Here is a 23,571-nt window from a genome sequence, read left to right on the forward strand (position 1 = left end):
TATCTCTGGCCGATTCATAGATTCAACCTACAAACTGCGACCTCATCTGTGATCAGATGGCCAAGCAATGCGTGAAATCTTTTATTCTAAAGCCTTATGGCTCGTTTCGACAAGCATTAAACGGATGACATTAACCACATGCAGTTTATTCTTCAGAAAAATGCACACAAAAAATGGGTTGGGTTCGGTGATTTGTACATAAACGTCTTCCTCGCGATAGATTCGCTGATTATTTTGTCTTATGAAGCCGTCATCAACACGAACACAATGATTGCAGAAGCAAACTCTGTACCTACACGACCGAGACACAAGACTGATTATTTCACAGCTGCAATGTGAATAGAGAACAAAGACGTTTTGGGTAAGCTTACTCACGTCAGGTCTTCACTGACAAGCTAGGAACAGACGGAAAATTCCGAACAAAAGTAAATGACGTCAAAGTCTCTTTCGCTTTGCGTGTAACTTTGTCATGACGTATTTTTGTGTGACGCGTTCGGCTGTTCTATCAGCTCTATGGCTGCGTGTTGCCCCGCCGGTGTGAACTCCTCCTACAGCCAAGTCGTTTTTGTGGTTTATTTCGCATTTAGGTCCCAGGTAACATTATGAAGTTTTAATACGATCAATCGGACCTATTATCAAGTTAGTGTATCAACTTTTGAACGAACTGCGCCAAGTAGTTTCCCAGCAATAAGCTGTTAAGTGGAGAAAGACACACACACAGACAGACACACAATTAAAGTCTGCTGAGCCCAAGTACTAGCGTACTCGGGGATAAAATAGTACTCTGTCCCTACACGTCTATAGACTATTTGTTGGCATGATTCCAGTGAAGAAAATGTGCTGCACTGTCCTTGTGCATTGGCACAATTCTTAAACAGCAAGGCGTATGTCCGACTGACTAGTTGACTTTTACGCCCTCTAAGGTCTAATGACGATTTTTGGAAATAAAAATTATTTCCTTTGGGTTTGTATGGGTTGTGAAAGGGTGAATAATACCTGGGCTTTTCTGCTGACACATAAAGTCACACATGCTCCTGTCCCAGTGTTTCTGACACACCCCTCGCTAGTGATTGGCCCTACAAGGTGTCTGGGTGGCCGAGTGGTAAACGCACTTGCCTCGGAAGCGAGAGGTTGCGAGTTCGACCCTGGGTCAGGGCGTTAGCAATTTTCTCCCCCCATTCCTAACCTAGGTGGTGGGTTCAAGTGCTAGTCTTTCGGATGAGACGAAAAACCGAGGTCCCGTGTACACTACATTGGGGTGTGCACGTTAAAGATCCCACGATTGACAAAAGGGTCTTTCCTGGCAAAATTGTATAGACATATATAAAAAAAATGTCCACCAAATACCCGTGTGACTTGGAATAATAGGCCGTGAAAAGTATATACTCGCCTAACACGCTTGAGATTTACTGGCCGATGTGAATGCGTGATATATTGTGTAAATAATTCCATCTCACACGGCATATTGTAAACGCCATGAGCCTCCCTCTGGGAGGGTATGTGCGTAGAAATACTCACTAATAAAAAATAGATAAATAAATAAATAATAATACAATGTTATTGCGAATAAAAATTAAGGGTATTCACAAACCATGCAAACTCGACAGTTATATTTGGAATTTGTCTATTGGCCTATAAAAGTGTCCTGAAAAAGTGACTGAGCAGTCTCTCTCTCACAGTCACACACACACACACACACACACAGCATGATTGCTAACGTGCAGCAAAAAACCAGCGTTAGAACTAATTCCGAAACAAAGACATGCTCAACATTGGATGATACTTTATTGATCAAATGAGAGAAAGTAGAAACTCAGACAGCCTTCAATGGCACTAGATGTCTATTCACAAAGTAATAACAGTTGTTTTTTCCAGTCATGTACCTGATACAACACACAGGCTCAGAGGGAAAGCGAGAGAAGATTGGCAGGAACTTAAATCACAAAGTTGTACACAACAAGTTTATAACAAAGTAACAAACGATGTGGGGATAACGAGAACCACAACTGATGATTAAAACTTAACACCGATCAACAAAACAGGCAGAACAAATTAACACCAGCTTTACAAACGCTGCAGAATTAACTCAACAGTGAGCTGTCGATAGAAGCTGACAAAATCAATTGCGAAGTATGCAGAACAAACTGAGGAAATGGTAGAAAGGCAGAACAAAATGCAAGAATAATTCATTAAATTCTTTTCAATAAAACCTGCAATTTTTAACCATCCTTGATTCATTTCTGATGCCATATCAATTTTTTGTCAATGAACAAATTACAAAATCGTTACAACATGTTTTGGTACTCCCCAGCAGTGACTATATTGACAAATTGTCCCTTCGCTGTTTTTTTCAATATATTTTATTTTTAATATTTATTTTGTTCTGCTGATTCACTTTTTTTTTAAAGCTAAAACTTGACAGAAATCAACAAAGAGGAGCCACATACTCCTTGGTATTACAAACAGTAATGTTCCAAGAAGCAAAAAAACCAAGACGGGCATATAAATAACTGCAACTGGTAACAACCCAAATAAACAGTAACATACTGCATCAATATTTTGGACAAACTTTGCGTGATAAACTTTATTAAAAAAACAAACCATACAGTAACAGAAAAACAAGAGTTCATGCGGGAATTCTTGAATATTTACAGCATTAGTAAAGAGTCATTCAATCTGTGATTCACTGGGATATTAGAAGTGCAAGCAAGTTCATCAGTTTTTTTCAATCGATAAATGAAATCGATGTTTCTGTTGTTACACATGACTTTACATGTACAATACTTGAATAGTGGATGCAAAGATGATGATTCTTATTTTTCCTGTTTCACTGAAAGATGATGATGCATGTTTAACGCTGAATTAGGACAATGTCCGATGTGCACTGATATTTCAATTGTTTAACACTTTCTACCCCACCTATATTGACCAAGTTTTTTTTTAAGCCGAGACCAGATGTGCTGCAGCAGGTCACTCAGAATTGTAGTAACTGTGTAGTAACTGTGTATCAACACACTGGAATGCAGGCGTTAGATGGACGTTACAGGAAGCGACTAAAGCTAACAGTCTGAGCGGATATATCCGTACGTGGTCAGATAGAGCCATGTGAGTGGGAACGGATATATCAGAACCTGGGAGACAATGAGTTAAACGACAAGGATGTGGACTAAAAAATGATCTTATATTTATCTACTTCCTCTTCTCCGTAAGTGATACTTTATAGGAACCTGCTTTCACTCCTGAATAAAATTCTGCCCGAGGCACAATATTTTCTGATTTATTTAGATATTTCATTTAGAGTGTGTTGCAAGGCTAAAACAGGACATGCAGATATGCAATAATTTAAGATAATTCAAAGTACTTTTTCTTACTGGTAGCAACTAGATTTTACAAATCTCCTGCAATAAGTTCTGGGCAGCGAAACAGCTGACTTCACCTCTTATGGGTATTTTTGAACTTCAGATGAAAAGGACTGTATGAAGACTAATTATAGCAGGAGACAAAGACTGAAGATTTCACTCATCCATTCCCGTGACATTTGTATGAAGCCATGGAGCAACAATATGATGTGTACAGGAAAAGAAATGATCTTTCTTGTACAATTATGTACTTCCAGTCACATTAATTTAGTCTAAAGCAGACATTTGAAAGCCAACCACAACTGCCATTCATAGTTTTATGGATACAGAGAAATTGTTAACGACTTGAGTTTTAATTTTAGTATCCCCCCCCCCCCTCTCAAAATGTCCCCTTTTCTAAAGTTTTGCACCATAAAAAACCTTAATTGACCAGATGCTGGGAAAGACATAAAACAGATACATGTAATAACTTTTGCGTCAGAGAGAATGTCAAAGGAAAAACACACAATAAAGCAGCACTTTGAGGAGAGAGATATGCAACAAAAAATAATTACAACCAGACATTTGTTAAAAAAATAAAATAAAATAAAAATGGCGGAGAAGGTACAATAGAATTATGTCAAATGTACAACCAACAAAAACATCTCTGTTCACAACTTAACGAAAATTCCAAAAATTCACAGCCATTGTATACATAACAAAACAATATGAATAACAAAACAATATGAATAACAGAACAATATGAAGAATGAGTTTGTACAATGATGACTCACCATCACAGGATGGAATTACTTCACGCCCCCCCCCCCCCCCCCCCTCCCCACTTACCAGAAATGTGATGCTTTGATATGTACATACATGTGTAACGAATAAACCACCGAGTTTATTTCACTTTTGATCTGAAAACAAACTGCTGCCGTCAACAGTTTACCACACGTACACAACAACAATAACAAGAAAAACAATGGTAGAAACGACGTACAAATAGACAACTTGTACAACAGAAGTTGGAAAGACATCTATTAAGGACAAAACCCCCGAGAGCTACGTAAACACGCCTACTTTAGTAATAACAATGAAACAAAAATGCTGTAATATATTGTACTTTTTTTTCACAGCCATCATTACTTATATTTGTTTCATATTCAGAATCGGAGGATACAATACAATTTCTTACGAACAGGGGTATCACAATTTCAACAAGAATCACTCTGAATCACCACGTTTTTATAAAATGATCACAGGGGGTGGGCTTCAAACAATTATAACAGCTTATTTACACAACCAGCATATATACATAGTTTTCATCTATGTACATGCATGCAATGTTCTACAAAATCTATATTTTTCCATTGATTACATCTACTTTCCAATCACAAGTTTACATGTTAAGCAACGATATGTAACAAACTGATATACAGTACGACTCGAACATATTTATAATTTTTCCACGCTACAAATGCTGTTCTGGAAAAAAGAGAAAGCGGTCAAGTCTTACAGTTAGGTAAATAAAACCATGTAGATGTGCACTGACACTATATAATCATATTTAAAAGCAGCAATAAACTCGTGTTGCCGCGAGGGCGTAAAACTGACATTTTCTTCAGCAATACACTCCTGACCAGCTACTCCGACCTTTCCAAGCTTGGATTGAAAAAATATACCAGTTATTTCCTTTTAAATCTGAACATTTAAACTGAACAGCGAGAGCTTGTTTTAAAAGTCTTTCTGCAAATCAGAAGCTTTCAGAAATACAAATAAATGAAAGAAAATGGTATCCTAAAGGTCGCACGGTGATGCAGTAGTTTCCCTTGTCACAGGAACCATGCATAGGTTGTCTGCCTTGAACATTAAAGGGCTATTTATAGCTCAGTGGCTGTGACACAGCTGTGTGTTTTTAAGAGCTCAGTGACAAGGTCAGACAGCTTAATAATATTGCTTTTCTATGATGCTCCTCCATATATTTGTGTAATAACAAAGCAGATTCATTTCTTTTGATTAGAGCCATTAAGCCCAAACTCACATTAAAAGCACCCTGATACATATATAATTTATGTGGAAAAATATTTCTGATAGGGGTTTTAAATTCTAGGATGACTTGAACAAGTGATGAGAACAAGGTGTGTGCAAGATGCGTGTAAGTTGTGCATTTAAATTGTGTAATGCGAGTGGCTTGGGAGTGTCTGTTTCAATAAGCTGTGCTCTGGTCTTTCTCCAAAAAATATTTAGAACATAAATTAATTTATGATAAAATCATAAAAGATAACAAGCAAACAAGATCAATTGACTCTCCTGGAAGAATGAAAATCAAGTTCAACTCAGTGATTTTCTTGAATAACTGCTTTCATTTGTGCAAGGTCATATCAATAGAATTTAAAGAACAAGCTGCCATGACTTTTATGAACACTCGATAGTAAATTATACAAAACTGACATAAAATAATTCACATTGATATGAAGCATGCTCTGAATAAAACAATAAGCCACACAGCTTTCATCTACAAGCATGCATGAACCATTCCAACAAAGAAACAATCAGCCGTACTGAACTGATGAAAAATCGTGAATTTCTGTAGAGAATACTTCTTTCTTTTCTGGACAGCAGAGGAGGGTTTGTGGGACAGGGAACTGACACATTTTCAGTCAACTCCCAAGTGTTAATGTGTACTAGATTTAACTAATGTTTACAACACTCGTACAGTGGGACCCGCCTTTGAAGAGCCCCCTGTTTAAAGACTCACTCCCTTTGAAGAGCCCCCTGTTTAAAGACTCACTCCCTTTGAAGAGCCCCCTGTTTAAAGACTCACTCCCTTTGAAGAGCCCCCTGTTTAAAGACTCACTCCCTTTGAAGAGCCCCCTGTTTAAGGGTCACTCTCCTGGAAACTGGTCAGTCGAGACAGCGTACAAAAACATTTAAATAAACAACACAATAATTACTTTCCTTTATTTGTATGTGTTTTGTTGTCTTCAGTGTTATTTGGAGCAACAGTGTGAACAAGAACTAAAGCGTTTGTAAATTCTGTGATTTGCTTTGCACTGCAGAAGCTCTGAAATCGCCACTTTTTTCCATTCGAAAGTGTGACATGCTATCTCTGCACATACACATGCCTCAAACTTACCCATTTGATAACACATTTTTCTACAATTGTTGCAAATTCCTGTGTATGAATTTGATTTCACCCGCCCGATGCGCCCAAACGATCTTTCGATAATAACTTGGTTGCATTTGACCATGTAGAAACAATCGTCTCGCACGTCACGCTTGGTGTCCTATTTTTACCTTCAACGCCATGCCCAAACATAACTTGTGCATACTGTTTCAGGGGATGGATAATTCTACTCTGACATAGTAAAATATTCGATGTCGTTAATCGCGATTGAATGAGATTCAAGTTGAGTCTGTAAAGCAAGGTTAATGAGATGTTCTGATAGATCTGCAAGTGGTGTCCGAAAATTTGCGATACGTGTGAGCACATTGCAGAACTATTTTCTGGCAAACTTGCTATCTTTCAACCCATTCGGGCATGAATATAAGGGAGTCCCTGTGGGGGTTACACGGTGCAAACGTGTTTTCGTACAATCGAGCACGCGGTTAGACGCAGGAAAACTTTGTTGTTGCGGTGTCCGCGCCAAAGTTGACGACAGACGTGCGAGACGGTACATGTGATCACAACCTTTGAGGTAAGTTTGAGCTTTACGACGGCTCTATTTTTACTATTTTGCGTGTAGAACTTAAACCACTATAAATGTGATTTTGTCATGTTTACAAACTGAATTCGAAAAAAATGCCTTTCTGTCAGAAAAACGCAACCAAGTGGCAAATTCATGGGTAGAGTAGATCTAGGTACAGTCCAACGTGAAAAGAAGTTTTCGTTTTTTATGATTGTTTTGCGCCTCTTGTTAGTTTATTTTCTATTTTTTTTAAATGAAGATTAGATCATGTGGTTCAGGTTCATTTGTTTTGTTGAGAATCTCAAGAAATAGCGTTTGAATCTCTCATCATAGCCAGAGCTGTCTCGTTCGTATAGCAGACGCCATTGCTGCTTTCCGCATGCGGTGTCAGCGATGCGTGCGGGACAGAAATTATGACAGATACTGGCATTTTCATTCGCACTGGAGCAGATTTTACACAGCGTGTAGTCATTTTTACATTTAATCAAGTTTTGACTTAATAACATAGAGGGGGAATCGAGACGAGGGTCGGGGTGTATTATGTGTGTGTGTGTGTCTGTGCGTGTGTGTGTGTAGAGCGATTCAGAGTAAACTACTGGACCGATCTTTATGAAATTTTACATGAGAGTTCCTGGGCATGATATCCCCAGATGTTTTTTTCATTTTTTGGATAAATGTCTTTGATGACGTCATATCCGGCTTTTTGTAAAAGTTGAAGCGGCACTGTCACACCCTCATTTTTCAATCAAATTGATTGAAATTTTGGCAAAGCAATCTTCGACGAAGGCCGGACTTTGTGTTGCATTTCAGCTTGGAGGCTTAAAAATTAATTAATGACTTTGGTCATTAAAAATCTGAAAATTGTAATTCAAATTTTATTTTTTTATAAAACGATCCAAAACTACGTTCATTTTATTCTTCATCATTTTCTGACCCAAACACATATAAATATGTTATATTCGGATTAAAAACAAGCTCTCAAAATTAAAAATATAAACATTATGATTAAAATTAAATTTCGGAAATCGATTTAAAAACAATTCCATCTTATTCCTTGTCGGTTCCTGATTCCAAAAACATATAGATATGATATGTTTGGATTAAAAACACGCTCAGAAAGTTCAAACAAAGAGAGGTGCAGTAAAGCGTGCTTATATGCAGCACAGCGAAACCACTACCGCCCTAAACAGGCTCGTCAGTTTCACTGCGGTCATTGTTAAAAAATGCAGTGCGTTCAGTTTCATTCTGTGAGTTCCACAGCTTGACTAAATGTAGTAATTTTGCCTTACGCGACTTGTTGTTTCTTTGTGTTACGAGGATGTGTTCAGGACAGAACCACTCTGGTTTTCAATGTGTGTATCTTGGGATCTTGACGGTTGTAACATGCACTGTTATGTACCTCAATGTGAGATGTAAAGCTGTGGTAGCAATTAAAATATCTGACTCCAACTGTTGCATACTTTTTTTTCAGATGCCAGGATGCTGCTAATGCTCCTATCCTTTCTGCCAGTCCAGTCAATGCTGATCCAGGAGCAGATCAGAGAGACCGGTACGTTTCTACTGTAAATAATTGTTTTAACATGTTTTTCATTAATCTTAATCTTATTATACTGGAATGACTTTGCTTGCGTGCAGTCATTTTTTAAATTTTCTGTATCCAAACTGATTTGTGCAGACATTCCTAGCAAAGTCTTTCCATGGCATGGTAAGTGCAGGTTACATATGGAATCAATTACATTTATACATGTATTTCAAGTACCAAATTACCCCTAGTTGGTATGAATGGAGAGCTTCAGTTGTCTGCTTTTCTGAGGTAGACATTTCCAAGTTTATTGGTGTCACTTGCTCCTTGTATTTTTAATTCATGATGTAAACCTTTTCAGTTACTATTTTTAATGTTTCTATTTTAAGAAAGGTTTATTTGTTTGTCCACAGATTGACACACTGGATGGGAATGGGGTGGTTGTTCGTTTCCTTAGGAAACAAGGATCATCGTTTGTGCGGCCTGCTGTGGAGGAGATATTTTTTGTGAAGTTTGAGGAAGTAGTTAAGGTGCTGCCTGTCCCAACTCTTGACAGACGTGGCAGACACACATTTCAATAAAAAGTTGTTTCGTTTTGACTGAAATAAACCCATGGTTAACTGATATTGGTGTCTGTGTTTGTTTGCGGTGTCCATGGTTACACGCGAGACGTTCTGTGTCATTTGATGAATATCTGCATGTAATACCAAGATTTTTCAAAGTATGTCCATATTGCTGTTTTAAGTATTCATGGAGATTCTTTAAATCATACAATTTTGCAGATAGCAATATCTGATCACTTGCTGGAAAGGTTTTCTGTAAATTAAGAAATTGTTGATCTAGCGTCCTCATAGTAATCCCCCCATTATGTAAGTGTATGGTATATTTTGAAACTTCTGGTACTTCTATGAAGCAATTTCTATTGTATCTCATTGGAAATTGCATGATAATCACTTGTATTTTTTATGATAAGAGTAAAAATGTGCCTCTAATGGTGTTCTGTGTTACACGCGAGACAAGGCAACCTTCAACACATTATCTTAAATTACAACATTTCCAAAAGTTTATCTTGCTTTTCAAAACCTTGTGTTGGAAAGTTGAGATGTTAAACAAACCAAACACACCAAAATATTTCAATTTTGACTAACTTTATTTTTGGACACTCAAGTCACACATCTGACCAGTTTTCAGGAGAGTGACCCTTAAAGACTCACTCCCTTTGAAGAGCCCCCTGTTTAAAGACTCACTCCCTTTGAAGAGCCCCCTGTTTAAAGACTCACTCCCTTTGAAGAGCCCCCTGTTTAAAGACTCACTCCCTTTGAAGAGCCCCCTGTTTAAAGACTCACTCCCTTTGAAGAGCCCCCTGTTTAATGACTCACTCCCTTTGTAGAGCCCCCTGTTTAATGACTCACTCCCTTTGAAGAGCCCCCTGTTTAAAGACTCACTCCCTTTGAAGAGCCCCCTGTTTAAAGACTCACTCCCTTACAAGACCTTGTTTTCTCAGATTTTCTGTTTATCATCTCTTTTATTTTACCCCCATTTTAAGACTCCCTCCTTTTTAAGACCTTGTTTTCTCAGATTTTCTGTTTATCATCTCTTTTATTTTACCCCCATTTTAAGACTCCCTCCTTTTTAAGACCTTGTTTTCTCAGATTTTCTGTTTATCATCTCTTTTATTTTACCCCCATTTTAAGACCCGATTTTCGTAGATTTTTCTAGGTCTTAAAAGGGGGGTTCCCTTGTGTGTCAAAAGGATTGCATTATGTCCTTACAAGACAAATCTAACAGACGGATAGTCATAAAGCCCATGCATGCAAATGTAGCGCTAACATGCATGCATGTGCATAACAAAACTTTTCTCATGAGACAGAAAATTGCAAACCACACAAAATTTCTTGGCTCTGAAAAAAAATTGAGTGATGCAAACTTTAAATTCCCACAAAAATAGTTCTGTTAGGAATGTTCAGTCTGATCACAGGAAAGGGAATTCATATATGTGTAAATGCAATTCTTGCAAGGTAAATATGACCTCTTCTTTCAAACTAACAGGGATAATAATGACAAAAAATGGACGGTTCCTTATTAAAACAGGATAGGTTCATCCCTGATAAACAGAAATAATTCTGCAGAAAAAAACTGTCTTGCAATGTAGCAATGGACGGTATTTGTTAAAGAAAGCAATATATTTTGTATGCAAGCACATTAGGTTATTGATAATACATCACAATACTCTGTATATCTGAAAACATGATCCACGTTGTGTATATATACATGTAAACAAATTATGCACACACAAAAACAAAAGAAACTATACCTGGGTATGTTTGCTTCAAGAATGAGCTTCACAGTGAAACTTCATCAAAAGGGTACATATTACAAAATGTATATAATTACGATGCTGCAGATTTTGTTTTGACAATACTTCTTACAAAATACCACTATTAGCAAGGTTCTGTAGAATGACTTAAGTGTGGAATACTGATCACTAACATTGTATAATTAAATCAATGTGTACACCGTGTAATACTCCATGGGCACAAGCCTATTAAAATCATCTTCCATAATAAAAGATTATTTGCTTAAAGTGCTATCACAAATGAAATAAACGATGCATTTAACTTTAGGGAAACATTATGACTGTCAAGCGTATCATAAGTATCTGGAGACTGCTGATCAAAGCAGGATCAAATCTCCAGACAACTTCAATTGGCAAGTGTATTCCCCCCCCCCCACCACCCCCCCCCCCACCACCCCCCCCCCACCCCCCCGTTTTTTTGCTCTACCAGTGTAGTGTTAGAACACTTAGTAATGTCCATGGCACTTGTATTACTCCTGTAATCTGATATGTTCTAAAAATATATTTTCAACAACCTCAATAAAATAACAACTTTTAAAGGTGACAGGGTTTAAATATTTGTGATTATACAGAACATAAATTAAACTTTAGACTCCCAACTGCACAATTTATTTCCGGTGAATGAAGGATAAAATATTAATGACATTTATCCATAGTAATCTTTTTCTTGATTCAAAGCATCTCTTAATTTTTTTTTCTTTCTCCAACTGACAGCATAAAAAAGGTAACCACTAAAATAGTTCAACACCTTTTTATATTTTCATAAAATACTTTTGCTATGGCCATTTTGCACAAAGTAAAATACCAATGACTATACACTTAAATTGCTTGGAATGGTATGAGACTTAACTTCCCTGAAAAGTTCACGCTTTAACTGCTTGCTATTGTCTCTTTTCCACTGAAAACAAGTATTTCCGATACTGTAATACATTAATTAATATTAACAATCAAGAAACTGTCATTTACAGATCACATATCAATAATTCTTCTGTATAAAAGTACCTTTGCATTGGAATTTTACATCAATTCATCAATCACAGCTTCACAATAAAAAAATAAAAAATACACACAACAAACACTTTCAAGGGCAATGCAGCCACCCTTCTGTTCAGGGTAGCAATGTGTATTTGCATAAACACGAAGATCTGCCAATGAAAAAATATTAAAGTTTCATTTTTCAAGCTAACCATTCCACATACAAGTACAAAGCTTTCAGAAATTCTTGACACTGAATTAAATGACAAGTCTGCTAATTCATAATACCTTCCTCACTGCAGGGTGATCTGTCATATGCTGTAGTCATGACTTTTATTCTATTTTGGGGTGTGCAAAATATATATCACTCTATAACGACCATACATTTGACTATGGAACAATTGATCACCAACACACACATCACAAACACGATTCTTCAAATGTCTCCACAGTTCATCTGTACAAACAAGTTCTTGTCCAACAAGAATAGGGATGCCGTTTTTGCAACACACTTTTAGACCGCAGCAGGACGAAAAAGCTTGCTGTTTGTAGGTCAGGTCGAAAACTGCAGCATTTGTGATCTAAAAGTGATGTTGGCATTCAGCCAATCAGACGGGTCCCAAGAACTGAGGCTCTGATTGGTTCTGCGTAATTAAATGTAGCACTGCTTCAGTGTCATTGCGTCACAGTTGTGAACAAACTTTGACGGTATAGTTCTTTGTTCATTCTTTACACTACACAGACTTGCGCCTCCTTCCCGTAGAACAGAACTTGATGTCTGTATTTGTGATAAACAACAGATAATATGTTTCTGTTTCCTTGGCAACTGACCAGCAGCTCTACAAATCTCTTAATTGTCATCCCCTCTCCAGACCAGCAATCTTTACTCGTCTCAATTGGTCCACATCAATAATACACCGGCAATCTTCACTAGTCTGAGGTCCTTGACAAGACACCAGCAATCTTCACTAGTCTGAGGTCCTTGACAAGACACCAGCAATCTTCACTAGTCTGAGGTCCTTGACAAGACACTAGCAATCTTCACTAGTCTGAGGTCCTTGACAAGACACCAGCAATCTTCACTAGTCTCAGGTCCATGACAAGACACTAGCAATCTTCACTAGTCTCAGGTCCATGACAAGACACCAGCAATCTTCACTAGTCTCAGGTCCTTGACAAGACACCAGCAATCTTCACTAGTCTCAGGTCCATGACAAGACACCAGCAATCTTCACTAGTCTCAGGTCCGTGACAAGACACCAGCAATCTTCACTAGTCTGAGGTCCATGACCAGACACCAGCAATCTTCACTAGTCTGAGGTCCATGACAAGACACCAGCAATCTTCACTAGTCTGAGGGCCATGACAAGACACCAGCAATCTTCACTAGTCTGAGGGCCATGACAAGACACCAGCACATCTTCACAATCTCCAGCACACTTGTACAACTCAACCATCTACAGTTTTTCTCAGCCAGTCACTCCACGGACTAAGAAATGATTGTTCTCATGTTGACCCGTCGGCATAGACGGCAGAGAGGCGGCTGTTGCAGCGATTGACTGCTGTCAGCTGGAGGTACTGTTGTTCCGGCATTTGCTGCAGAGCTTCCATGGGCTGGCCCGTGTTGGGGTCGAACCCTTCAAACACAGAAAAATATTGGTAAAAACAGGCAGGACAATGAATGGAGAGATTAACAATCAAATGTCATTTGTGTAACCTAATAGATGAAAGTGCAGAACTTATTTCTGAACAGCACTGCCAAATGTACGCCTAAACTACTTTTTTTTTATACTACCTGTCATAACAAAACTAGGCATATACCTGTAAGTGCAGATCTTTGTGATGAGACTGTTTATTGTAAAACCAGTTATATTACTGGAAAGGCCATCCATTTCTCTACCATATTCAACAAACAGATTGAGCACACCAGTGAGATGTAGAGTAGCTGTTTGTGATAGGGTGTGGGTGCTTTAAAATCTCAACCCTGTTTGACTGGCTTTGCCTCCAAAGGTGATTGTTGTGCTGTGTATGTGCACTCATTTACAATAAGGCCAAACAAAAAAATAGGTGTGGTTAAGGTAACATAGCCCAAAAAAATAGGGTAGGAAGGTAGGCAATTAAATTTTTTTTTTAAACTTTTTTTTTAATGTGTACAAATTAAACCTACTTGACAGGGAAATAAGTGTGCGACTCGAGCGCTTTCGCTTTCATTGCGTTTTCTGCACTGTTTTTTTGTTTTTTTGTTTGTTTGTTTGTTGACAAATGTAATAAAAAGTTATAGGGACGGCCACTAAAAATAGGGTAGGTCGGGTTACCGTAACCACACCTATTTTTTTTTAGGCCTAACGAAGTGTCTGTACAACACAGACACCCCCCAAAATCAAATTCACAAAAACAAGGTTCCCGCCTTAAAATCCACACAAAATCAGAACAGCTAAAACATCCATGCACGTACAGTGGAACCCCCTTTTTAAGACCCGCCGCCCCCCCCCCCCAATTTAAGACTTCCTTCTATTAAAGACCGACCTATCTCAGATGCTCTGTTCATAGCCTCTGTAAATGTACCTCCACATTAAGACTTTCTACCCCACCTACGTTGACCAACTTTTTTTTTAGCCGAGACCAGCTGTGCTGCAGCAGGTCACTCAGAATTGTAGTAACTGTGTAGAAACTGTGTATCAACACGCTGGAATGCAGGGGTTAGATCCACGTAACAGGAAGCCACTGAAGTGACTGTGTGTACTGATATATCCGTACCAGGTCAGATAGAGCCATATGAGTGGGTACGGATATATCCATACCTGGGAGGCAATGAGTTAAGACTCCCTCCCTTCTGGGTGGCCGAGTGGTAACGCACTTGCGCTCGGAAGCGAGAGGTTGCGAGTTCGACCCTGGGTCAGCGCATTAGCAATTTTCTCCCCCCTTTCCTAACCTAGGTGGTGGGTTCAAGTGCTAGTCTTTCGGATGAGACAAAAAACCGAGGTCCCTTCGTGTACACTACATTGGGGTGTGCACGTTAAAGATCCCACGATTGACAAAAGGGTCTTTCCTGGCAAAATTGTATAGGCATAGATAAAAAATGTCCACCAAAATACCCGTGTGACTTGGAATAATAGGCCGTGAAAAGTAGGATATGCGCCGAAATGGCTGCGATCTGCTGGTCGATGTGAGTGCGTGATGTATTGTGTAAAAAATTCCATCTCACACGGCATAAATAGATCCCTGCGCCTTGAGTCCGAGTCTGGAGATACGCGCGTGATATAAGACTTCATATAACAAATATAACCTTCAGAGACCTGCTTATCTTCAGATTTAAAAATGTAAAAAATGACTGGGTGGCCGAGTGGTAACGCACTTGCGCTCGGAATCGAGAGGTTGCGTGTTCGACCCTGGGTCGGGCCGCTATTTTCTCCCCCCTTTCCTAACCTAGATGGTGGGTTCAAGTGCTAGTCTTTCGGATGAGACGAAAAACCGAGGTCCCTTCGTGTACACTATATTGGGGTGTGCACGTTAAAGATCCCACGATTGACAAAAGGGTCTTTCCTGGCAAAATTGTATAGGCATAGATAAAAATGTCCATCAAATACCCGTGTGACTTGGAATAAAGGCCGCGAAAGGTGAACATTCGCCTAACAGGCTTGAGGTTTGCTGGTCGATGTGAATGCGTGATATATTGTGAAAAAATTCCATCCCACACGGCATAAAGCGCTTTGAACTTCGGATAAGGCGCTATATAAATAAAGAGAATAATAAAGAGAATAATAATAAATTTGTGAAGGTTGTAAAAGGTCTACTGTACCTTGCTGTGGGAATGGGCCGTGAACCCCGTTGAGCTCCTGCAGCAGCTGAGCATCGGTGGAGGCGTAGAGGTGGTTGGCCTGCATGGCGCCCATGCGACAGCTGTTGGCGCCCGTGTACGCTGCGCCCATGAAGGCTTGCCGATGCTGGGAGGGGTTGAAGCCGGCCATCATCTCACCTGGGAAAGGTAAGACAGGTGAGTTAGATGTGTTGGTTTCGTCTTTCTTGTATTCTATTTCATGTTTTGTTTTTTACTTTTTTTATGCTTACTCTCTCTCTCTCTCTCTCTTAATCTTACTTTTTTTTCCCTCTCGTGTTTTTCGAATTTGAAGTATAAGCTCACTCACTGTCTATTTGTCTGTCTATCTGTCTGTCTGTCTGCCTGTCTGTCTCTCTCTTTTAATCTGACTTTTTTCTCTCTCTCTCATGTTTTTCTACTTGAAAGGGTTAGCTCTCTCTCTCTCTCTCTCTCTCTCTCTCTCTCTCTCTCTCTCTCTCTCTCTCTCTCTCTCTTTCTCTCTCTCTTTCGTAATCTTACTTATTCCTTTGTAATCTTACTTTTCTGTGATTTTCTACTTCAGAGTGTAAGCTAACAGGTCCCAGGACACACACACACACACACACTCGCGCACACACTCACGAACACACACACACACACACACACTCACACACTCACAAACACACGCACTGTCTCTCTCACACATGCGCAAGCCCATCCACCAGCTTTAACAACGAGTAGCAAAAGTCCAGGAAGACAGATCGACTCACTCTGTGGGTGGTGGCCATAGGGATACTCAGCGTGACCGTAGGCTCCGTGCATGTGTGGCATGCCCATGGGGCGCTTGATGGGAGGTAACGGTCGTGGACTCAGCATGTTCTGTGGGCCAGGGGAGTAGCATGCCATGCTGAAATAGAAAAAGAAACAAAATGCAAGCTGTGTTTACAGTACATACCAAAATGAGTTAAAGGCCAACATCGGTGTGTGGCAGATGTAGCTCTAGTTTTTTGTGCTAGCAACACTAAATTTAGCTCTGTTGCCTTACACTGTAACAAGGCCTGGTCTCCTGGAGATGGATGTTTGCCTCTATAAGAAGAAGGCTTGACAGTATGTTTTCTGTTGAAATACTGCAAGCGTTCAAATCAAATGACAGTGGAACCTGCAATGAGAATCCTCTTTGATTACTGACCACCTCCCAATACAGGACATCTTCTGTTGTCCCTTAGTCTATTATCGTGACCAAAATATACCTGTCATGACAGGCCACCTGCAATGTGGAGACACTATTGGCTGGTCCCAAGGTGTCCTTTCATGGCAGGTACCACTGTAACAAGGAGATGCTTGATTCACCAAAACCTCGCCTTCCTCGCCACATAACATCCAACAAATGCTTTTATTCAACTTATGTGCAGACCTGCTAGTGACTTAACCCCCTTCGTGTGTATACGCAAGCACAAGACCAAGTGCGCACAGAAAAGATCCTGTAATCCATGTCAGAGTTCGGTGGGTTATGGAAACACGAAAATACCAGCATGCCTACTCAACGAAAGCGGAGTGAAGCTGACTATGTTCTCAGAGTATAGTGTGGGGAACCCAAATGGGCAAACGAGCTCACACGTAACCAGACAATTCTGTAACGCTGAAGAAGAAAGAAGAAGCTTCTATATGCTGTACTTTTGGCCTTGCACCTAACGAACATGCTTCTGGTGTTCACCACTGTAGTATTCATGGTAAGTGTTCACAATGTGTTCACTCAAAGTGTTCATTATCTGCCTTCACAGTGCAACTATGTGTTCACTCAAAGTGTTCAGTGTATGTCTTAATTTAAAACGTTCACTATCGGCATTCAAAGTGTTCACTGTGCGTTCACACAAAGTGTTCACTATGCGCTGACTGACCTCTCGTTGCTCTCCTCCACCATGCCGAGGGTGGACGTGTTCATGGGCGAGCCCTGCATGCTGACCGGGGACTGCTGGGAGCTGAGAGTAGCCCCCCCTGTGGCTGTGCCGCACCGACTTGAGTGTGTGCTGGAGAAGTTTATGCCTGGAGAAAGAAACAACTGAAACTGTTAGAAAGGAGCAGAGTGGACCCCCCTTTTAAACCCGGCTTACCCCCCTTTCAAAGCCTGCTTACCCCCCTTTCAAAGCCTGCTTACCCCCCTTTCAAAGCCTGCTTACCCCCCTTTCAAAGCCTGCTTACCCCCCTTTCAAAGCCTGCTTACCCCCCTTTCAAAGCCTGCTTACCCCCCTTTCAAACCCTGCTTACCCCCTTTCAAACCCTGCTTACCCCCCTTTCAAACCCTGCTTACCCCCCTTTCAAACCCTGCTTACCCCCCTTTCAAACCCGGCTTACCCCCCTTTCAAACCCTGCTTACCCCCCTTTCAAACCCTGCTTACCCCCCTTTCAAACCCTGCTTACCCCCCTTTCACACCCTGCTTACCCCCCTTTCACACCCGGCTTACCCCCCTTTCAAACCCTGCTTACCCCCCTTTCACACCCTGCTTACCCCTTTTCAAACCCTGCTTACCCCCCTTTCACACCCTGCTTACCCCCCTTTCAAACCCTGCTTACCCCCCTTTCACACCCTGCTTACCCCCCTTTCACACCCTGCTTACCCCCCTTTCAAACCCTGCTTACCCCCCTTTCAAACCCTGCTTACCCCCCTTTCACACCCTGCTTACCCCCCTTTCACACCCTGCTTACCCCCCTTTCAAACCCTGCTTACCCCCCTTTCAAACCCTGCTTACCCCCCTTTCAAACCCTGCTTACCCCCCTTTCAAACCCTGCTTACCCCCCTTTCAAACCCTGCTTACCCCCCTTTCAAACCCGGCTTACCCCCCTTTCAAACCCTGCTTACCCCCCTTTCAAACCCTGCTTACCCCCCTTTCAAACCCTGCTTACCCCCAAATTTAAGACTTTACCTATTTAAAGACTCAGTGTTTTCTTTCAGATTTTCTGTTCATAACCTCTGTAAATTTACCCCGATTTTACAACTCCCTCCTTTTTAAGACCTGATTTTCTCAGATTTGTGGAGGTCAGGGGAGTTCAACTGTAGCAACATTTCCGCAGTGTACAATGGCAAAAACTTTCACAATACTTGAGTCTATTTTCAACAATGTTTATTTCTGTCTACCTTGACCACCTTAATCCCTCTGACTAGCATTCTAAAGTCAGTAAGATTACCTGACTTGGGCACAGGGTTTTGAAACAGAAGACATTGTTTAATCTTTTTGGTCTACATTTTTATCATACTGTACGTTGACATCAAGAGGCCTGATTTCATTCACACAATACAACCTGTTTAGATATCATTTGTTGATTATTTGTACCACAAGTGTTTTTCTGTCTGTCTGCTTCAAAGATCAGTGGGTCGACGTACTGTAAATATTACCCAATATTGACGGACTGTGTGATGATATCTTCTGCTATGGTCTGTTGAGACAGTGATATCAAAATCGAGACCGGAGGTCGAGATTTTGATATCACTGTCGAAACAGACCAATAGCAGAAGATATCATCACACAGTCAGTCAATGTTAGATATATTGCTAATTCTCTGGACATTTTGTATTTACTGTAAAGAAATTACAAAAGTATTTGTCTCAGTTTTGGCTGTTCCATATCCCTCCCTCTGATTATTATTTCTTTTTGTTCACTCTTTTCTTGTACTTTTCAGTATTTCAAAATGTCTTTTCTTTCAAAAAGTCTTGAGTCACTTGCTCAACTAAATTCTGGGATCATTACATTTTCATATATATTTGTTTGTTTTTAAATTTAGGTGTTTTTGTTTTTGAAGTGGGGAAGCAATAAAGAGGTCGTCGATATCAAAACTGATATCGACGGAAATGTCGTCGATATCACTTTTGCACTGAGTTCAGTTTTGCCCAATTGACCAATGGAAATCCACGTAACATATGAAATAGCAATATATATAGCTATTTCATATGTTACGTGGATTTCCATTGGTCAATTGGGCAAAACTGAGCTCATTGTAAAAGTGATATCGACGACATTTCCGTCGATATCAGTTTTGATATCGACGACCTCTTTATTGCTTCCCCACTTCAAAAACAAAAACACCTAAATTTAAAAACAAACAAATATATATGAAAATGTAATGATCCCAGAATTTAGTTGAGCAAGTGACTAAAGACTTTTTGAAAGAAAAGACATTTTTAAATACTGAAAAGTACAAGAAAAGAGTGAACAAAAAGAAATAATAATCAGAGGGAGGGGTATGGAACAGCCAAAACTGAGACAAATACTTTTGTAATTTCTTTACAGTAAATACAAAATGTCCAGAGAATTAGCAATATATCTAACATTGACTGACTGTGTGATGATATCTTCTGCTATTGGTCTGTTTCGACAGTGATATCAAAATCTCGACCTCCGGTCTCGATTTTGATATCACTGTCTCAACAGACCATAGCAGAAGATATCATCACACAGTCCGTCAATATTGGGTATTGTTTTGTTTATACAGTAATTAAACAATCCAATAACCTACAATTCTTGTGTTTGATTCTGTTTAGATAGTTTCCATTTGTAGGCATATATTAATTACCTTGACCTTTACGGGGGCCACACCTGAGAATTCTAATTTCAATAACAACAACAACAAAAAGAAGTAAATCTGAGTTCCAAACTCCTGTGTTTTCACGAACCTCGTGTTATCAATAAGCAACCTTTACATGCACCAAAAGCTTGTTATCAGTCCAGAGTGAATGAACTCAAAATAAGATTCTTTGAGGTACTAACCACACCTTGACTTTTAGAAAAATTGCTGTCTGCAAGATCCGGTACTATTTTGAACTTCAATTAACTCATTAAATGTTGGCTGAAAATAGAACATGATTACCGGTAAAGACTGGAGTTTTACCTATGGGTGGGGGGATTGGAGGGGGGGGAGGGTAAGGGGGAGGGGGTGAGGGAGGGAGCTGATCTAAATGTCCTGACTATGTATGATAAGCTGGGAGTGAAGGTTGTCAGAGTAAACTTTCTTTTCAAGTTGTGAAATCAATTCTTTTCTTATATAAAACAAAAAAAACTGCTGTAAGAAACGCCAGAAAAAGGAACAAATACACAGAGAGGCATGTCAAACCACCGAAAGAGAGACAGAGAATTAACACAAACACACACCCACAGACCTAGACTTATCACACAATCACACAATCAGACCAACCAACCAACTCACCAACTGACAGACAGACCGACCGACAGACAGACAGAAAACATAAGACAAACAGATTGACTGACAGACAGGCAGACATACACACACACACACACACACACTCACTGGGATACATATCAGAGGACGTGCCAGGCACAGAGCCGTGCGGTGACCGCCCAAGGCCGCTGTCAGTGTGATCCATCGGTGATCCTTCCGGTCGCAGCTGGTGTATCAACAGACAGTCGTTCAGGATGTCACCGCCCATCGTCAACTCACCGTCCTTCTTCAGCTGTGAGAACAGACAAGCAACGAGTGAAAATATTTGGAGAGGATCGTGAGAAAAGACAAGCACTGAGTAAAAAAAAAAAAATGTGGAGAGGAACGAATGTGAGAAGAACTAAATGGACAGACCTTAGCAAAAGATGACTATGTATGTGCTGTGAAACAAAAAAGAGCTTGTTTTCACAATGGTTGCCTCATGTAGCGATATTCAATACACTGTTACCCTGTTCTAGCTACTATTCAATCCATCACAAAAAGAAAATAGGATTCATGGATGATGGAAAATGAAAGCGGGATGCATAGATAATGATGGTTACAATGATTACAACCAGGAAGAGGAGGAAGAGGAAGAGGAGGAGGAGGAGGAGGAGGAGGAGAAAAGTACAAAACAACAATACACAAAGCAGGTTGCTCACATGCAACAAACATCCAACCACACCTGGATGTGCTCTTGTCTTCAGTCAACAAACATCCAACCACACCTGGATGTGCTCTTGTCTTCAGTCAACAAACATCCAACCACACCTGGATGTGCTCTTGTCTTCAGTCAACAAACATCCAACCACACCTGGATGTGCTCTTGTCTTCAGTCAACAAACATCCAACCACACCTGGATGTGCTCTTGTCTTCAGTCAACAAACATCCAACCACACCTGGATGTGCTCTTGTCTTCAGTCAACAAACATCCAACCACACCTGGATGTGCTCTTGTCTTCAGTCAACAAACATCCAACCACACCTGGATGTGCTCTTGTCTTCAGTCAACAAACATCCAACCACACCTGGATGTGCTCTTGTCTTCAGTCAACAAACATCCAACCACACCTGGATGTGCTCTTGTCTTCAGTCAACAAAAATATAGAACAAAAAAAACTAACATGCACACAGAAATAAATTATATGCTTTTGTAAAACTGGTGAAACCGGGGAGATCCCTCAACTTCTTCTGACTCTTCTTCATCAGGAATAGACGATTTTCGGAAATAACTCTGTCGGATAATGTATGGGTTGGGGGAGAGTGACCTTTTCTTGCAAAACGCAGACAAACTATATGGAGGGACCAATCACTAGCGAGAAGTGTGCCGAAAACTTGTGGAGACACGCACGTGTTTTGGGCACACCCCTTGCTAGTGATTGGTCCCTCCATTGTTCGTCTAAAATGTTGCAATAAAAGGTTAATTACTCTCCCACAACCCATACAAACCCGAGAGAGTTATTTTCGGAATTCGTCTATTGGAGCAGCAATATCTCTCTTGACTGTTTCTTGCTTGTACGTGATGGCTTCTTCTCTGAAGACTTCACTCTTCCATGAGTCAGTGTTTTAGTGTTATTGGCTGAGATTCTAGCTCTGGTTGCAGACAGTAACACAATGTAGTCTCACTGTTGCCAGGAAGCAAAGTCAGACAGATTATAGGCAAGCAGACGAACACGACTGTTCTTGCCATCTGGCTTCCCAAGTGCATGACGTGTTATTATGTTGCTGTCCTTTCAAAAAGAACATTAGTTAGTGCATTATTTTTTATTCTGATGAAACCATAATGCTTACACAGGCACAGTGATCTGTTCAAAAATGAGGAATCTTCTGAGTTTAACATCCAAGGAGTTTGCTTAGCTGGATAATATGTTAAAAACAAGAAAAAGAACCCTGAAAAATAACACCTCTGAAAAAAGAATTACAAACATACAACACAGTCAAAGAATGCACAACAGACAAGACCCCCCCCCCCCCCCCCCAATTGTGGGGACCAACCCCACCCCTTCCCTCCTCTACTGTGCCCCTTGTCTGCCCTGCCCCCCCCCCCATACAAAATAAAGAAATATAACAAAGAAAAGAACATTTTAAACACTGAGACAAAAATTCTTCAAAGCGAAGACAGAGAAGAATAAAAACAGACAGAAAAGAAACAAGCACAGTAAAACACTCAAAAACATACACAAACACACAATGACAACGACAGAAAAAGTAACTGCACATCTAGTGTTTTGTGTGCCACAAAAAAACAGAGTGCGGTGCACAGCAGCACGCCATGTGGCACACCTTATCGCTCGGACTGTCATCAAAGGTGGCTAAGTCATCAATACCTGGCTAATAGCCAATCAATACACCGGTGCCGTTAAGTGCCAATAAACGCTGCACTGCCGCAGGCACAGCGATAACGCAGCCTGCTGGCTCCACACTCTCACTTTCTACTGGCACTGGACACAACATGACTTTTTTCAGTCTGTTACTGCAGATTTCTCTTGAACCTCTACCAGCCCAAGTTGCATTTTTCCAGCGATAACGCAGCGTGGCTTCATACTCTCGCTTTCTTCTGGCACTGGACACAACATGACTTTTTACAGTCTGTTACTGCAGATTTTCCCTGAGCCTCTCCTAGCACAAGTTGCATTTTTCTTCTTCCTCTCTGCGTCAATCCCTGTGGGCCTTCCCCTGTCCA

General features: G+C 40.3%; 2 protein-coding genes and 2 long non-coding RNA genes across 4 annotated transcripts in view; 2 read left to right on the top strand and 2 right to left on the bottom strand.

Moving 5' to 3' along the window:
• The window catches only part of LOC138967531 (tax1-binding protein 3 homolog), a 263,615-nt gene that overhangs the window by 26,713 nt on the left and 213,331 nt on the right, over window positions 1-23,571 (top strand). The window lies entirely within an intron of this gene.
• Window positions 1,767-11,273, bottom strand: LOC138967518 (uncharacterized). Its single transcript, XR_011455984.1, has 2 exons — window positions 10,249-11,273; window positions 1,767-10,191 (listed from the first exon to the last, which is right to left on the bottom strand). It is a non-coding gene; the product is annotated as an uncharacterized lncRNA (long non-coding RNA).
• Window positions 6,302-9,745, top strand: LOC138967517 (uncharacterized). The gene is made up of 3 exons (XR_011455983.1): window positions 6,302-7,039; window positions 8,502-8,579; window positions 8,966-9,745. It is a non-coding gene; the product is annotated as an uncharacterized lncRNA (long non-coding RNA).
• The window catches only part of LOC138967519 (zinc finger protein GLIS3-like), a gene marked incomplete at its 5' end in the record, with an annotated part of 14,321 nt that continues 2,744 nt past the window's right edge, over window positions 11,995-23,571 (bottom strand). The window contains 5 exon segments of the mRNA XM_070340082.1: window positions 11,995-13,520; window positions 15,683-15,859; window positions 16,450-16,586; window positions 17,578-17,722; window positions 20,978-21,140. Coding sequence (XP_070196183.1) covers window positions 13,390-13,520; window positions 15,683-15,859; window positions 16,450-16,586; window positions 17,578-17,722; window positions 20,978-21,140 — 753 coding nt within the window.

This window comes from Littorina saxatilis, linkage group LG5, assembly GCF_037325665.1.
Source record: "Littorina saxatilis isolate snail1 linkage group LG5, US_GU_Lsax_2.0, whole genome shotgun sequence".
NCBI classification, from domain to species: domain Eukaryota; kingdom Metazoa; phylum Mollusca; class Gastropoda; order Littorinimorpha; family Littorinidae; genus Littorina; species Littorina saxatilis.